This window comes from Leptonychotes weddellii, chromosome 5, assembly GCF_054177405.1.
Source record: "Leptonychotes weddellii isolate Sample4059 chromosome 5, ASM5417740v2, whole genome shotgun sequence".
Taxonomy (NCBI): Eukaryota; Metazoa; Chordata; class Mammalia; order Carnivora; family Phocidae; genus Leptonychotes; species Leptonychotes weddellii.
Genome location: NC_138373.1, coordinates 103,646,671 through 103,660,156, shown reverse-complemented (window position 1 = coordinate 103,660,156; position 13,486 = coordinate 103,646,671). Strand labels below are relative to the sequence as shown.

The 13,486-nt window shown below is 50.3% G+C and overlaps 1 protein-coding gene across 10 annotated transcripts; it reads right to left on the bottom strand.

Moving 5' to 3' along the window:
- Positions 1-6: 6 nt before the first annotated feature.
- ANKRD33 (ankyrin repeat domain 33) lies at positions 7-3,932 on the bottom strand. 10 transcript variants are annotated; one of them, XM_081821701.1, is made up of 5 exons: positions 3,617-3,927; positions 3,189-3,432; positions 2,821-2,950; positions 2,500-2,640; positions 7-1,012 (listed from the first exon to the last, which is right to left on the bottom strand). In XM_081821701.1, exons 2-5 carry the CDS (start codon positions 3,336-3,338, stop codon positions 297-299), a joined length of 1,137 nt encoding a protein of 378 aa, XP_081677827.1. In that variant the 5' UTR covers positions 3,339-3,432; positions 3,617-3,927; the 3' UTR covers positions 7-296. The 10 variants fall into 10 exon arrangements, with proteins under 10 accessions (XP_081677827.1, XP_081677826.1, XP_081677828.1 ...); XM_081821700.1 differs by having other exon boundaries at positions 3,171-3,432; positions 3,617-3,926; XM_081821702.1 differs by having other exon boundaries at positions 2,821-2,863; positions 3,171-3,432; positions 3,617-3,926.
- Between the last annotated feature and the right edge of the window lie 9,554 nt (positions 3,933-13,486).

The window sequence follows — 13,486 nt, the reverse complement described above, 5'->3', positions numbered from 1 at the left end:
CAGAACATAAAGAGCTTCCTTAATCTTGTTTTACCACTGTATAGAATACATCATATGGATGTACGGTAATCACACCCATAATCAACTTAGCTAGTCCCCTGGCTAAGTTGATGGATGCTTAGGCTGTTTTCACTCTTACGATTGCAAACAATGCTGTATGAATAACCTCCTAAGGAGGTTAGGGTAGAATCATTTGTACAGAGATGGATGGGAAAGCAGAAGGACTCTAGAGGGTGAAGGAGCCTTAGGGAGGGACCTGATCACCTGCTCCCAGCCTGGCCTTAGCCCATCTTCCCCTAATTCTGTGCCCACCTAGCCTCCTCCTCCTGCCTCCTCCTCTCCATCCTGAGCTCCTGGTATCTCCAGACAGGAAGGGCTAGCCTTTGATTCTCTCGAGGCCTGGGCTGTAGCTTGTACTGTGTGGGAGATGAGGATGCCTTGGAGAGGCGGATCTTGGGGGCTTGGGGCCTGGGGCTGCTACTGTCCCTAGGCTGTAGCCACTGAGGGCACATACTCAGCACGCCCTCATGGCTCTGGTAGGGGATGAGGACCCGGGAGCCAGGGACTACCTGGAGGGGCTGGGGGGCTGGGGTAGGGGGCGGGGCAGTGCCTAGCAGCTCTGGCACAGACTTGCTGCGGGTGCCCAGCGCAGGTGGCTGGTCAGGGCACAGGGTGTGGCAGGCCGTGGTGAGGAAGGGACTGGCCAGGCTGGTCGTGATGGTCACGAGATGGTCCAGGACACCCCCCTCCTGAGGAAACTGGGCAAAGGGGAGGCTCAAGGTGGCCTGCAGTCGCTCTAGGAGAGATGGGGTGGCCTGGGCCTGGGCCTGGGCCTGAGCCACAAGCCCAGGCAAGGCTGGCCACTCGGGCTGGTAATGCTGGCTCAGCTGCTCTATTTGGGGGCGCCGCAGCAGCATCCGGATCCTCTGCACGGTGTCGAAGCTGTCAGTCAGCAGTGCCCACTCCAGGGCTGTCTTGCCCCGAACAGGATCCACCGCTGTCAGGTCAGCACCTGGGAGGGGGCACAGGAGTGACATGGGATGGGACAGGGAATGGTGACTTGCAAAAGGGCAGATTCTTTTTTTTTTTTATTTGAGAGAGAGAGCATGAGCGGGAGGAGGGACAGAGGGAGAAGCAGGCTCCCCGCGGAGCAGGGAGCCCAATGTGGGACTCGATCCCAGGACCCTGAGATCATGACCTGAGCGCAAGGCAGGTGCTTAACAGACTGAGCCACCCAGGCGCCCCAGAAGGGCAGATTCTTTTGCAGCAGGACTGATTTGGGTTAGATTAAAAACCACAGAGTCCCATCCTGTTGCAGCTGGAATCTGGGAACCGTCAGCCGATACAGCCTCAGGACAGTACCAGCCCCAGATACCAACATCTATTTAAGGCTAAAGAAGAAGGGGCGCCCGGGAGGCTCAGTCAGTTAAGCATCTGTCTTCAGCTCAGGTCATGATCTCAGGGTCCTGGGATCGAGCCCCACATCGGGCCTCTCCCTCTGCCTGGCACTGCCCCTGCTTGTGCTCTCCCTCTCCATCTCTCTCTCTCTCCCAAATGAATAAATAAAATCCTTAAAAAAAAAAAAAAAAGACTAAAGAAGAAAATGGAAAGTCCAGAAAGTGGAAAAGACCTCAGAGACCTGGTGGCGGGGTGGGTGCGGGGGGTGTCTCCAAACCTGGAGCAGAATAGGAACCTCCTGAGCCAAGGAAGGAGTGGTGGGCAGGTTGCCCAGGACAGGGGAGGCCCGAGCTGCACCTGCTGGGCAGGTGGAGGGGGTCCTGTGGGCCCTCACTCCTCATTCTTCTCTTCATCACCACACCCCTCTAATCTGGGGTGGGGGAATAGCAGTCACTTTGGGATAAAGGGACGTTGCTGAGTTTTCTCCTTTCTCACCCCAAACACAGTCAGATGGGATAGGGAAAGGAAGAGTTTGGAGGCTGGGGTTCCCCAGGGTGACCAACAGATGGCAACCCCACCTCAGGAAATAGTGAAGGTCCAAGACTTCATGAGCAGTGTGGACTTCACTCCAGAACAACTCCAGGTGGCCACATGCCTCAACTACATATCATCGTGTCCCTGGAACCCTGGCTTGTCAGAAACGGAAGTCATCCCAGAGAAAGCCAACACCCTCATTATACTGCTATGGCCCAAAGAGGGAAGGCATCTGCCCAGGGTCACTCAGCTAGTGGCAGAGCCAGGACTAGAACCCAAGAGTCTGGTTCCAGATATCAGCGTTTTTTGTTTTTCCAGCTGGTCTAGGTTATCCTCCCAAGCTTTCTTTTCTGAGACCAACATTCATGGTGTAAACAGAGATATCAATAGCTGGACTTTGCTGATTGTGAGAAGCTCAAGCACACTCCCCTCCTCCAGGAAGTCAGCCTAGATTGATCCTCAATCTCCACCTCTCTTCTCTCTGTAACCATACAGCTGACTTAGTGTCAGGCTGGAAGGCTTGGGGAGGGACTGGAGGTCGCAAATCCCAGTCCAGGCCCCATGCACCTGCCATGAGGAGGGCAGCCACGCATTCCGAACGGTTCCGCACGGCGGCCTTCATCAGTGCTGTTAGCCCCCGCTGGTCTCGGCGCTCCAGGTCCAGGCCCGGGTAGTAGTTGAGCAGGAGACTCACCAGAGGCACATGGCCTGCAGGGCACCAAGCACCGAGCTTAGCTCTCCCCGAAAGAGGGTTGATGAAGCCCCAAACCCACCCTCCACCAAACACAACAATCCCTGTGGTGGGAGAAAGTTAGACAGAAAGTATGGGATTGTGAGCCTGTCTGAAGTGGGGGAAACTGGTGGAAGGTAAGGTCAACAGTCTCTCACCTGCTTGGGCAGCCAGCATGAGGGCTGTGTCCCCTTCTTTATCCTGCTGGTTCACATCGAGGAAAGGGCAGCGGCTGAGCAGAGCCACCACACTCTGGAAGCCACGGTAGCAGGCAACCATGAGACCTGTCTGGGGGAGGGGCAGCTCAGCCCCTGCGCTTTTTTCCAGGATCTCCTTGGGGCCCCTGTGGGGCCCTCTAAACCCACATCCATCCCAGAGATGTCCCAGCCTCTGTTTAGACCCACCCTCACCCCCTCCCTTCCTCCCAAGGATCCAGGCATTGGATGAATGTCCTGTGGCGGGGACACAGTTGCTCTCGCTGCCCTGGGAAACACCTGGGGTAGCTCACCCTCCCGTTGCCATCCACCTGGGTGGCCTCTTCTGGGGAGACCCCACCGTCCAACGTGGCTTGGAGCTGGACAGGGTCATTGCGGACACAGGCCCAGTACAAGGCGCCCAGCCTGCAGCCTGGGGCAGGGGTCTCCTGGCCGGCGGGGCAGGACGATGCCTCAGACATGCCCAGCCCTCCCCTGGGCGCTCTTCCTCTTCCAGCCCGGGGGGGGGGGGGGGGGGGCAAGAAGGCCCGTTCCTCCGCCTCACGCGGCTAGCATCTATAACACAGAATGGAGGGGAACAGTGTCTCCCTGCGTCCCAGGGAAGGGGCCCAGCAGCCCACCCACCCAAGAGAAGACAAGCTGTGGGCAGGAGCCCTAAGAGGGCAGAAGTGGTTCGCTGTGAGGATCCCAGTTAAGAGTCAAGGAGAGGGGCGGTCTTCTCTTTCCCAAGGGACCTTACCCGGGTGTGGAGGCTCCCTAGGAGGCGGTCATTGCCGGGGCCCACAGCACCCCCAGACTCCTGGGAGCACACTCGCCGGATCTCCGGGGCGGCCCGAGGTGGGCTGTCTCTCCCCAGGAAGCAAGGCAGGTAACAGATGGCTGGACTTAGGGAAAGAGCTGTGGCAAACACCCGGCGGCTGAGCTGGATCAAGCTGGGTCAGTAGCGGACGCGGGGCGGGCAGGGGCGGGCGCTCTCCGCTCCCAGAGACCGGGACCGGCCCGAGAGCCTGCCCTGAGTGGGCGGGGCCCGATCACGAAGGCTCCTCCCCTGCGGAGGCGGCTCTGGGGTACGACCCCGCCCCAACACGCTCACCTTCTGCTTCCCGCAGCAGAAACACACCCTTCGGAGGTGGGAGGGTCATGAGGGGTCCCGACCCGCCCGCGTAAGACTGAAGTCCTGAAGTCCCTTTCCCTTCCGTGGAGCCGGGGTGGTGGAAGGAGAAGATGCGAGTGCAGACATCTCTTTGAATAGGGGCTGGGACTGGGGGGAGGTGAATTGCCTAATTAGGAGTACAGAAGTTATGAAAGAATAAGTTTCATGGACTAGTTTTGGTATGGTAAATTAAGTATGGAATATTTAAATTGCATTAAAATTACAATAATTGAATTAAATTATTTACAATTATTTATTAATAATTATTAAATCATCCTTTTAATTAAATTAATACTAAAATTAAATTTAATGGATCAGTTTTGGACCTCAGGTGTAGAAAACGGGGCCAACCGTGTTCTCTGTTTGTATCACTCCCATCATCAGCATGTACAAGATCTTTTTTTATTTTACTTTATTTGGCTTATCTCTTTCATCCCTAATCCCCACAGCCCATTTTTCTCCCCTTTCCCTTTACCAATTGGCACTTATATATTCTTAAAAATGTACATTGCATTAAAAAAGGTAGTGTTGGGGCGCCTGGGTGGCTCAGTGGTTAAGCGTCTGCCTTTGGCTCAGGTCATGATCCCAGGGTCCTGGGATCAAGCCCCTCATCGGGCTCCCTGCTTCGCAGGGGCGGGGGGCCGCTTCTCCCTCCCCCACTCCCCCTGCTTGTGTTCCCTCTCTCGCTGTCTCTCTCTCTGTCAAATAGATGAATAAAATCTTTTAAAAAGATAAATAAAAAATAAAAAAGGTAGTGTTGGTTTATGTATTTTTTTAAATTAGTTTCAGAGGTAGAGTTTAGTGATTCATCCCTTACAGTACTCATTACACCAAGTGCCCTCCTTAATGCCATCACCCAGTTACCCCATCCCCCCACCGACCTCCCCTCCAGCAGCCCTCAGTTTGTTCCCTGGAGTTAAGAGTCTCTTATCATTTGTCTCCCTCTCTGATTTCATCTTATTTTATTTTTCCCTCCCTTCCTCTTTGTGGTTTATGTATGTTTTAACCAGCACCCTAGAATTGAGTGACAGAACTCATTCTGCTTTTTTCACTCCGCGCTGTTTCGGAGATGGCCCCCTGTTGCTGTCCGCGCAGTGTATCTGTTAGGAGCATCTGTGGTTGTCAGTAACCGAAAGCCGGCCTCAGTGATGTGGTGGCTGCCAACATCAATCCAAAACTCCTTTTAGTGTTTCTTCTGAACAACAGAAGCTGGAAAAACCAAGATGACACTTCCTCGATTCCCTTGAGCTAGGAATCTGTGATTTAGGTTCTGCTCTTGTGCAAGACGTACATTTGGAACAGAGCTGAATACCATGGGACATCTGTTTTGCTGTCACAGATCAGGACAGATGTAGCGGGGCTCTGGTGAGCAGCTTCCTGATTCATCAGCTTCCTCCAGGAGTGACTGTTGCTTCCCAGTCACAGATACAGGTCATGTGCCTCTCAAAGCTGGGAGTTGTTTCTGAACCTAGAACCTGTTTCCCCATTCCTTTATGTCTACACTAGCCAGATCTATTTCTGTTGCCCCCTGTGGAACCCTAACTGCCACACGTGGCTTAACCAAATAGGGGTTTATTCTTCACACAAGATTAAGGAGTTCAGGGATAAGCTGTTGGTGTTGATATAAACTGACGATGGCAGGGCCTTCTCTGGGGAGTCTCTTGACTTCTCCTCATGGCCACAAGATGGCTCCTGTAGCTCTAGCCATCAGAGTAAAATGCGGTGAATGCATGCTATGGAATTCTGTGCAGCAACTAGAAGAAATCCACTAGATTACATGTAAGACATCACTACTTAGATGACACAATCTCTACCTATGACCCCCCTTCTCTCTAGTCACGTTTTAGTTAAGTGCGACCTTGTAACATGGTTTTGGCCAGTGAAATGCAAGCAGTAGTCTAATGGGTGAGGCTCCTGGAAAAATTTTTGCTCTCTTGATAAAAGATATGGGGCGTAGCTTTTTACCTCTTTCTTTCTTCCCCCTCTTCCTGCTGCATGAAGTTCCATAGTGTGTATGCATCCGATTTTTCTTACCTATTCTTCCAGTGTTGCACACCTAGCTGCCTCCAGCTTCCCGCCGCTGCAAATAATGCTGCAGTGAACATCCTTGTACACATCTAGTAGACCTGTGGCAGAGCGTGTCTGAGACCGCTAGGCCAGAGGGCATGTATGCGCTTACTGACCAGGTACTGTCAGATGGTTCTCTCTTTTGCAATGTGCCCACCAGCAATGCATGAGAGCCTCCCTACATCCATGGCCATGCTTGTAATTATTCAGCCTTCTAATTTTTGTCGATCTGATGGTACAGAACTATAAGTTAATATCATTATTTTACACTGGATTTTCCCTATCAACAAGGTGAGCATCTTTCCAAATACCTGGGAGCCTTTCTTGTGTCCCCTCCTGGAAACTGCCTGTTCCTAGCCTTTGTCTGATGTTCTGTTGTTTTCCTATCTTTTTCTTATTGCTTTTCCAGGAATTCCTTTTAATATTCTAGATAATAAACCCATTGTCAAATGGGTTTTAGATGTCGCAACTGTACTATGTACATTTCTGTTAACTTTATCTGTGGTGAGCTTCACTGAAAGAAATCCTGAATTTTGGGCACCTGGGTGACTCAGTCAGTTAAGCGTCTGCCTTCGGCTCAGGTCATGATCCCTGGGCCTTGGGATGGAGCCCCGCATCAGGCTCCTTGCTCAGCGGGGAGCCTGCTTCTCCCTCTGCCCCTCTCCCTGCTCTTATGTATAGGTATGGATTTCTAATTATCTTTCTTTGGATTTTTTTTTTTATCTATCCTGCCTTTGGACCTATAAATTGTTGTCCTTCATCGATACTGGAAAATTTGGAAATCTATTAAATTCACCTTGGTTCCGTCAAAGATAAAGACTGTGGATATTGTGGGGCACCTGGCTGGCTCAGTTGGAAGACCATGAGACCCTTGATCTCAAGGTTGTGAGTTCAAGTCCCGCTTTGGGTATGGAGAGTACTTAAATAAATAAAACTTAAAAAAAAAAGACTGGAAATTGAAGCTCAAGTTTGCCTAATTCAACAAATATTTTCAAACTAAAGCAGACTCCTTGATTTGTTTCCTTGTCTGAGATCCTGCCTTCCCTTAGATTTTAACCTAATAATTTTTTTTATTTTTTATTTATTATCTTTTTTATTTTTATTTTTTTTTAAGATTTTTTATTTATTTATTTGACAGAGAAAGACACAGCGAGAGAGGGGACACAAGCAGGGGGAGAGGGAGAAGCAGGCCTCCTGAGGAGCAGGGAGCCCGACGCGGGGCTCAATCCCAGGACCCTGGGATCATGACCTGAGCCAAAGGCAGACGCTTAACGACTGAGCCACCCAGGCGTCCCATTAATTCTTTTTTTAAAAAAAGAGATTTATTTATTCATTTTAGAGAGAATGAGAGAGTGCAGGCATGTTGGGGGAGGGGAGGAGAGAAGGGGTGGAGGGAGCAGAGGCAGAGTGGGAGGGAGAGAAAAACTCAAGCAGACTCCATGCAGAGTATGGAGCCTGATGTGGGGCTGACTCCCATGACCCTGAGATCACCACCTGAGCATTTTTACTGTTTTACTCAGAAATATCAGTCCAGAGTCCAGCCAGTCATGTTATTGGAAACAGAATTTCCTCTAATCCTAAGTAATTAAAAAACAACCTACTAGTAATATGGGGAAAAGACATGGTAATTAAGTCATAGAAGAAATGGCCAATATACATATGAAAAGATGCTTAATCTCACAAGTAAGCAGGAAAAGACAAATTAAAACAAGAATGAAACATTGCTTTTGGCCCAACAGCTAAGCAAAAATCAAACAATAATATTAAGTGCTTACACTGTTGGGGAAATGTAAATTAGTGAAGTATTTTTGGAAAGCATTTTGACAGTATCTATCAAAATAACAAATGTACATACACATGAACCCAAAAATTCTGCTTTTAGAAATCTTTCCCCAAACAGTACTTGTGTATGTGAACAAAGATACACTATATATACTTTGCAGCATTGTTTGTACTTGTAAAAACGAAATTTAGAAATGACTTAAATGTTCATCAATAGAGGAAGGGCCTGAAAAAAATATGCACATGAGATTATGCCTCCATTGAAAAATAATAAGATAGATCCATATGGACTGCTTGGAAAATATCTCTGAGACGTGTTGTTAATTGAAGAGAAAAAAGCCATATATATATGTATATATATATATATGAAGTGTGTGTGTGTGACTGGTTAACTTACATGTATGTAAATGCATAGAAAGGACTGGAACAGTAGTTGTCAACATTGGCTGAACCATGTAATCACTTAATCACTTAAAAAAAAATAGTAGCGGGGCGCCTGGGTGGCTCAGTCGGTTAAGCATCTGACTCCTGTCGGCTCAGGTCATGATCTCGTGGGGCACTCAGCGGGGCATCTGTCTGGGATTCTCTCCCTCTGCCCCTCCTCCCACTTGCTTGTGCATGTAGTGCACGTGCATTCTCTCTCTCATTCTCAAATAAATAAATCTTTAAAACAAAACAAAACAAACAAAAAATAGTAGGGTTTTTTTTTTTAGGAGGCTCCTTGCCCAACTTGGGGCTCAAACTCATGACCCTCAGTCGCTCTACCGACTGAGCCAGCCAGGCAAACCCCCCCCAACCTCTCTTGTACACAGAGTTCATCACTTCTCAGTGTACCTCTGAACTTCACTCACTTATTCATTTGTTCAGTAACTACGAACGGAAACTTGCTCTGTGTCAGGCACATACTTTGACTGCCCACATGAGTTATCGTTAATCTTGTTCTTGGCTGTTTCCCTCACCTTGATCATCTTTGTCTCCGGCATCTAGCACAGTGTTGGCCACTCATTGAATGGGAAGTTGCCTGACAGTTTCTCCTCTGGCCTGAAGAGTACCAACCCCTTCCCCCTCCCGCGCCCAGTACCATTCAGCAACGACTGTAGAGGGATAGGGGACTTTAATCTGTGCTGAGAGGCCCCAACGACATCTAACTAGGTAAAAGGGAATTTCACATTTTGCTTTTCAAATGATCTTCCTCCAAGCCTAGAGCACCCCCAGCCTCAGCAAGGATCCTGTTCTGCAAGGCCACTCTCAGCCAGCAGGTGGCAGCCCTGGGCAGGAATTGGGAGAGCATCCCCACAGAGTGGAGGCTATAGCAGAGGGTCCTAGGGTTGGATGCAGGGGCAAGGTCTTGTCAGGGCAGGTGCACAGGAGGAGGGTGACCGGGACCATTTTTGGTCCCAAAGCATGATAGACAGGGGAATTATTTTTGTAGATCAGCTTTAGTCAACCTGGTTGGGTACCAGAAGGTTTGTAAGGTTTCTTCTAACTTCTGCCTGCAGCAATGCTCGGTTCTGGTGCCCTGTCCCATCCTCTGTCCTCAGGCAGACTGTATGTTGGTCCCTTCCCACCCCACCCGCCTTGTCCAGTTCCCCAGGCTGGGTCTTGACCCTCACTGTGTATGTCTTTGTTGATAGGGATGATTGTGGTAGAGGGGGACTAGAGGTTGCTAGTTAATGCATAAAATAATGGATCACATCCTGGGCCTTATGGGTACATTTCAGTTAGGGCCTTCTAGAGTCTCAGTGTGGTGGTCTTAAGGATTAACAGCGAGGGTTATCCTCCTTTTGATCTCTTAGCTGCTGGATTCTGATAGGAGTGCACCAGAATGCTCTTTTCTTGCCCACTCCAACTTCCCTTCAATCTCGAGCTCTTCACTGCCTTCCATCTGTCTTATTTCTGTCTGCCCGACTTCTCTTCTCCATCTTTCTGGTTTTGATCTTTCTCATCTCACTGTCTGGATCTTTCCATCTTTCTATCCCTCTAACAATCTCTCTTAAGGCCCGATAACATGCACTGTCTGGAGCACCAGCTCGATTCTCTCTCTCTCTCCCTATCTTGTCTCTGACGTCACGCCATATCTCCAGCCATCTAATGCTTTGGGCTGGGGTTTGTAGGAGTCTTGCCTTGTGGAGTTCAATCAGAAGGGAAGGGGGAGATCTGGGGAAAGTGCAATAACAAATCTACAGAGAAAGAGCTCGGCAAACTCTTGAGTCAAGTTTGCAGCAGAGGCCAGTCACCGTTAGGGAACCAAATTTACTGTCATCTCAACCTCTGCCTTTCTTCCAGGATCTTTTTCCAGGACAAGCCCCCTACTCCCACCCTACAGGCCTGGTGGCAGGTACAGCTGGGGGCAGCAGTCAGTGGGGAAAAGGCCCACCCCCGCTTAAGGACTAGACATGGGATGGGACCCAGCACAGTGGGATGGAGAATGGAGGAGGTGACCTCTGACCCCCAGCTCTGGCCCCTTCTGGAGGTCCCCTGTGACCTGCCATAGGTCATGCCCCCTCCTCCCCTACCATGATCTACATCACAAAACCCACAGCTCATAACTCAATGCCAGCCAGGGAAGTCTGGGATTGATTTAGGGCCCCCTCTGACTAGTTCACCCCCACTGGACTATGGCCCTTGGGGTGGAGGTGGGGATGAGGGTCATGGGTGAAGTTCAGGCAGGAGGGTCCTGATTACCACTACATCATACCTGTTGCACTGTTGGTGGATTTGCTGGGGGGAAGGGCCCAAGCACAGGAGTCCAAGGTTCTCACGGACTAGCCCCTCTCTTTGGCTCAGCTCAGGGCCATGCTGAGGGAGCAGTGGCCATGGCCTAGTAGGCGTTCAGGGACAGTGTCCTCATGATTCAAGCCCAAGGCATCCTACAAAGCAAAGAGATTCTTGTTACCCATCAAGAGGGCAGTCTGGTAGGTCCTAAGCAGCAGCACCACCACCCCCCCACCCCACCCCCCGACCCCCGCCAATCTTAGTTACACTGAGCTACTCAGAACCAGGTCTCCCCACCCTGGGGTTCCATAGCCCAAGGCCCATTCCATTTATATTTCTCCTGGTGCGTTTCTTGTTGTTAATTTCCATCTATGCACCTTTCCATTCTGGAGATACCGTGAAAGAACTCCCTCCACTTGGAATATTTCAAACTTTTTGGACCATAACCCACAGTAAAATACATCTACCTCTGGCTCCAGGACACAAGAACATCCACAGAAGTAAAAGCAAAAGTTTTACATAATGTTGTGATGCACGTGATATTTTCTATTCTCTTCCATTTTGTTGCAGGGAAAAGAGTTTTAAAAATGATTCTACAGGGGCACCTGGGTGGCTCAGTCGGTTGGGCGGCTGCCTTCAGCTCAGGTCATGATCTCAAGGTCCTGGGATCAAACCCCGTGTTGGGCTCCCTGCTCAGCGGAGAGCCTGTTTCTCCCTTTCTCTCTGCCTGCCGCTCTGCCTACTTGTGCTCTCTTTGTGAAATAAATAAAATCTTTAAAAAAAAAAAATGATTCTACAAACACCTAAGGGGCTGGCACTTATAGTTTATAAGTAACCTCTTATATGTTGACACCTTCACAAGTCATAAAGCCCAGTTTTATAAAGAGAAAAATCCACATTATCTTCATAAAAGCCGGTAAGAAGGTACAACAGGGTTTTTCGTCGACCTGTTTTATAGATGAGGCAACGCAGACTCTGAGCGGTTAACCAACCTGCTGGAGATCCCCCAACTGGTGAGTGGGACTCCAAGCCGGTCTTCCGTGTGCTGGTTTGCAAGCCCCCCATGCCCCACAGCTTCCCTCCCTCCCCCTCCTCCCCAGCCCTCCCAATTGACACCATTGTCTCTTTCCAGTTTGAAGGCCATCCCTTCCACGAACATGAGGGACAGAGCGGCTGAGTAATTCTGTTTTCTTGTCATCTGTTAACACTGCACCATCTGCCAGTTCTCCTCTCCCGGAGCGGCCGGAGTGGGGGAGGCGGCTGCTTTCCCAGAGTCTGGACCTCCAGGCCCCCCTCACCAAGGAACTCAGAATACCCACAGAAAGCTAATTTTTCTGCTCAGTCCCAACAGCCATGGGCTAGACTTACAGGGACGTGTAAGGGAGTGGAGCGGGATGGGAGGAAGGATTTTCTGATGTCACAGGGATAAAACAATAGGATCCACCCCTCCCCCACGGTCAGGGTCCCGTCTTCAGGCCTCCACACCTCCACCGTGGTGGTGACCTCGAGGCTTCCGAGCTGATTCCAGGCAGCAGGAGTCCTGCAAGCTGCTCTGGGTGAGGACAGAGCAAATCCACCTTACAGGGAGCCTAGGAAGATTTATGGGGCCTCGGGTGTGGCTGGCTGTTACTCAGCCTCTGACTTTTTAATTCCCCAGTCTCCTCACCCACCCCGCCTCCTCCCCAAGAGGGCCTTTGTGCAGGACAATGAGCAATCTATAAATTCCGGGGGACGGGGATGTGGGGGAGGGGAGTAGTGGTCAGTTCAGCCCAGCATAGACAGCAAGGGGTGGCCTCCATGGGCCTGCCACAACTCATCAGATCCACACTAGAGACCCAAGCCTTACCATGGTCTTTTACAGACGAAGAATCTGAGGCTCAGAGGCAGATGGCATCTCCAGTCCCTTCTTCATTTCCTCCATCTTTCACTTATGTATTTATTTTCCCTCTCTTACCCTTCCCCAGGTCTTTCCCGCACTCAGGCATTCACTCAACAAACACATGTATTCACTCAACAAACACCCATTGAGTACAAACTCCGTGCCAGCCACATACGGAAAACAACTGGTAGGCCCTGGTCCACCCTGGAGGGGCACATAGTAGGGGACTGACGCAAGAGGAGCCAAAGTATGGCTCTAATCCCAGCTTTTCAGGCCAGCAGCCTGCACCCTTTCCCTACTCCCCTCGCTCAGCAGCCCTCTGCAGCTGATGAAGCACTTTCATGAGCATTTTTAAATTTAATCCTGGTGACGGCTCTGGCAGTTAGGTGTTATGTAAGCCTTCCCCAGCATTTTGCTAATGTGGCCCCAAGCGGGTAAGTGGTTGCCCTCTGGTGGGTGGCAGAATACCGGACCCAGGCCCTCGCCCCTGCACCACAGCTGCACCCCTCAGTGCTGTGGGGACCCAGAGCAGGAGCACGCCCCGTGGCCCTACACTTCCTCTTCTACCCACTTGCCCAAACCAGCCCAGTGTCCCCCATCACATCCCCCATGCTGATTCTCCCCTAATGCTCTGTCCTCCTGATCTGTTCCACCTTCCTGAAGTAGGCTCACCTGTGTATTTACTCAATTCACCCATCTGTTGTACAATGATAATCAACTCAGTGCTTATGATGCACTCTTGTGTGTGTCCTAGTATGTCTCTGCTTGTAAACTGAGGATATTAGCATCTACTTTGTTGTACAAATTAAATTAGTTAAGCCACGTAAAGCACTCAGAATAATGCCTGGTACATGGTAAATGCTCAGTAAGTCTTGGCTGTTAAGTTTATTGATATTGGAAACCACAGGCCTGTCCATATATGAGGCATTTGGGTGAAACACAGGTGAATACAGGGGTTTGCAGCTGGCTTCTCCCAGGGAGTGGCCCCCTTAGAAGTGATCGAATGGATGAGT